The 4,349-nt window shown below is 34.1% G+C and overlaps 1 protein-coding gene across 1 annotated transcript; it reads left to right on the top strand.

Annotated features, from left to right (window-relative positions):
* The first annotated feature begins 681 nt into the window (after positions 1-681).
* On the top strand, positions 682-4,349 carry LOC124362008. Its single transcript, XM_046816146.1, has 3 exons — positions 682-855; positions 1,858-2,178; positions 3,746-4,349. Exons 1-3 carry the CDS (start codon positions 793-795, stop codon positions 4,088-4,090), a joined length of 729 nt encoding a protein of 242 aa, XP_046672102.1. The 5' UTR covers positions 682-792; the 3' UTR covers positions 4,091-4,349.

Genomic DNA, 4,349 nt, shown 5'->3' with positions numbered 1-4,349 from the left:
AGTAACTGCCAAGGTGGCATCGTGTCAATAAATGAGATATCTTGACATTATGGCTTCTTAAAATCAAGTGTTTACTAATAATTTAAAATCCAGTTTTTTATCATAACAGGCCTAGTCTTGAATTCTTGGAAGCTCTAAATGTTGTAATATAATGTAATTCTTTATTTGCTGTTCGATTCAGCTCTATTCATATAATGGTTCGTATCATCCTAAAATCCAAAACGTATTGCTCTGAAAGATAATTGAAATATAAGTCTATAAAGCATAATAAAAAGAATCTATAAATAGAAATGTACTCGTAATGTACTAAATTTCCTTAAAGGGTTTCCCCACATGTGTCAAAACAAGTCATATTCAATCTAACTTTTCCTTTTGCACTTGGAAAGTGATTTCAATCTTTAGTGATAACATAAAATGAGTTCACTCTTAAAGTTAAAAACCATGACAAAAACGATTGATTTGAGTAAGTGACGAATTTAAAACAAACAGTATAGTTAGGATAAAGTACCTTACCGCCAGATTAGATACTAGTAATCCAGTGTGTATTCTGTCTGATGATGGCGAGGTTATACTTCCTGTCCACACGTTAAGATGAGTCAATTCTCCGCCCCTTCTTCGACGTAAAATATTATCTGATCTAAAACATTAAGAGTGTGCTATTGAAACATATCAATCAATGTCAGGACATTCCATTACTTCAGTGATAAAACAGTTTAACTAATCGTGAAACCTGATAGTGATGAATTTGTATAAATCTGATAGCATACCAGCGACAGAATCAGTTAGGTTACAATGTCGCCATTCACCAAATGCTTCATCATCACAGTGGCGGTGATTGCCGCTGGCGTACTCCAGGTGATTATTAAGTTGTTACAATATCGTTGGGTAATAGTGAGATACAAATTATTATCCTTTGTTATTATTAATTTCCAACGAAAATAATGAATTTGTAGTATTTTTAGATTGGAATAGTTGTTATTTATAAGATGATGATATAATTGTTTAATAACTATTTGTATAGAATATTTTCTTTTCATTGTAGCCTACTGAATGTTGGGAAATTTTATTTCTGCAAGACTGTCTCACAAGAATTTATTGTTGTAATGAAAGGTAGATCTTAAGATATATTTGGACTAAACGATAAACGATAGGGACATTTGGTATTGAAATAGTACTGATCAGGTACAAAACATCTTAGAACAACCATACAATGGTATTGGTACCTGAAAATTGACTCTTAAGTAATGCCAATCTCGTTTTCAGAGGTTTAATGTTATCCAGTCAATTTTCGGTTGAAATAACATATTATGATTTTTTTAAAGGCATGGGAATATATTTTTTGTGACAACAAGAAAAATTCAAACACAAAAAGGTTTTTTTATCATTTCAAGAGGGATGGTAGGCATTTAGAACACAATTTATGGGTACCAATTTTAAACTACTCAGGCCCTAAAAACCGTTAAAGATAAGGTTGTGACCCTTTTAGAGTACGTACATGAAAGATGACTTAAGGGAGTAACATATTTTTATTGATATAACAAATAATTTTCTAATAAATTCTTAATATGAATAAGTTACTTAAAAACGTTTTAAAATTTTTAAATGTATTATTTTCCTTAAGGAATAAATAAATACGCCCTCTTAGGCTATACAGTAATTCGTACAATATTTTTTGCAGTATCATTTTCCAAACTATACAAAGTTTTTTAACACTTCAACCAGAAGAGATCCCTTTGAAACTCAGTTTTCGTCAATTCTCATGACTTACACATTACACCAGATTCAACATTACGTGAACAATAAAGGATTTATTGCATTTAATGTATACTTTCAGTAAAATAAAATTATGAATTGTAGGGCGAGACCCTCCGCTTGAATGGAGTAGGGGTGAAAGACGCCATCTACGACCAGTTCGCTTCTATGATCTATTTTCAAGAGCAGGCGGCTCAATCCAAACTCAACTTTATCGTGAACTTGTTGGAGGCTGTGCTGGCAACTGCACCCACTGACCCTATCATCAAGACCAACCTCAGCCTCTGCTACGAGTCTGCCGCAGCACATTACCCATCCGCCGACCCTGACTGTATGGCCGGTGTCAGCATGGGTGTCAACGAGACCATATACGACAGTCAGCAGCAGCTGGGCTTCTGTGCCAACCTCACTCACGGTTGGTTGGTGGTAAGTGCCAAACACTCATATAATATTGTTTCACTGTTCACTATTAGTTTTGTTTAAGTTTGAATGAATTAACTACTTTTAAACGTCTGAAGTACACAGCGAATACTTAAATTATCTCGAATTATTTTTTGAATATGACTTTGAGACAATTAATTACTATAATCTTTCCTTTAAATTGAAAATGGTACATCAAGAGTGTGAATTAATTGCATTGATAATTAAATATTATAAGTTAGTAGCTATGTGAGAGATAAACATATTTAGTGGTTTAAATTACTTAAAGGCTTTACTATTGCAATATTGAGAAAATTATTAATTTTATTTCAAACTCATATATAAGAAGAGTCTGAGCAACGACACCTTCTTTGAAGTTATATCAAACTGTGTACAGTATTTCTATTACAATAAAGATTAAGATATGGTTCTTGAAGTAGATTATTCCTACTTATTTATTCATGATGTAGTATGTGCGAAAAGGTTACACATGTAGCTTTTTTTAACACTCTGAATTTTTTTATAAAGGTCTCCATCGCATTTTCAAACTCTTGCGACATAATTTCATTACATTACAAATTTCTTCCTTGAAGTGTGCATTGGTTTCTAGACTCTAATAGGCGCAGACCATTGACTTCAGGGTCACAGTAAATTCGTCTCTCGGACACAAATAAATTCTCGATATCATGTTCCAATAACATTCGCCATTCACGGTGCCTTAGTACGATTTCTCAAAGCAGTATGAGCGAATATCTATGTTGAGTTCAGCTTCATCTCACCTTCCATTTAATGCAGCGTCTGAAATTTGACGCTGCCCGACTTGACTCCTGAGTGGTTCGTCTAAAGAAATCCCAAAAAAACCAACGAAGAAACTCAAAACGACTCTTTGCATTGTTTTGACATCTGAGACTAAAATAAAAAAACGTAACCTAGATGAAGATGTGTTCTCATTGTCTCATCAGGTGCACAACTGAGTGCACTACGATGTTCCAAACACGATCCCTAATCAAGGTGTAGCAACACAGTTTTCTACGCATAACTTAGCTATGTTGGGAAGGATTAATTCAATACGAATACTGACTGAGTAGATGCTCCATTTTACCTTCAGATTCCAGATTCTGCACTAAGCAGAAGGTTAAATGGTGCAGAACTCAACAATCAAGGGTATTGAATCAACCCTTCTCACCATAGCTACGCTAATACTATGCCCTCCCAAAACTCACAACAAACTATAACAGCTACTTTTAATACTCGAGTGGGTGCAAAGAGTTTACGAAATCGAGCAACACTTTTAGTCTCTTAAATAATTACCTCGAGGTAGACGTTAAATTTTGTTGAGTTTAAAATAGGCATCGTCATTAGAATGGACGTTTTCATCTCATGTACCCATTGTAAAAATGAGGCCATTTGCTTTCTCTACGTATTTTTTTATGTTCGTAGTAAATGAATACTAAAGGGCTTTTGATAATTATTGTAAAATGTATTGTTTGTGAATTGCAACGAGGAAGGCAAACTTACGGAGTCATGTATTCGTTACTTGCATTGTTTTCATGACTTTTTAAATATTTTTCAGGCCAAAGGACAGTTACCGGTGGCGTATGCAGCGAATCAAACTCTTGTGGTTGTAGTACAATCGATTATGAAAGGCGCACAGAAGTGTGCCAAGCGTTTTGGGAAAAACCCCAGCAAGGAGTACAACTGCATGATACAGGTGCAGCAACAGTACAGTGATCAATGGCAGAATGCTACTAACACCATAGGCTCAGCTTATGACCAAATGTCAGGGATCTCCCTCTTGGTGGGTCTTAATATCCACGACTGCATCAGTCTAGAAGAGGCTACATTGAAGATCAAGTGTGATGAAATTGCTAATTACGTCTTTGAATGCACACAGAATGCAACAAGGCATCACTTTTAATTTGCCCCAGTTTGGGGAAGAAAAAACAAAAAATCAAGGTGAAATAAAGGAAAATAAATCGATAAGGCTGTGATTAGATTATTAATTTACAAAAATTATATGACAAGCAATTTATTTATATTTATAAATAAATTAATATGTTTAAAGTGTTATTAATAGACTAAACAGTACGATAATGTAAAACTAAAACAAAAACTGTAATTGTTTTGAAGTGGAACCACTGTACACAGCAATTGAAAATACATTATTTCACAAATAA

Source organism: Homalodisca vitripennis, chromosome 5 (genome assembly GCF_021130785.1).
Source record: "Homalodisca vitripennis isolate AUS2020 chromosome 5, UT_GWSS_2.1, whole genome shotgun sequence".
Classification (NCBI taxonomy): Eukaryota; Metazoa; Arthropoda; class Insecta; order Hemiptera; family Cicadellidae; genus Homalodisca; species Homalodisca vitripennis.
The sequence above is the reverse complement of the archived record's forward strand: the minus strand, read 5'-3'. Positions and strand labels throughout refer to the sequence as shown.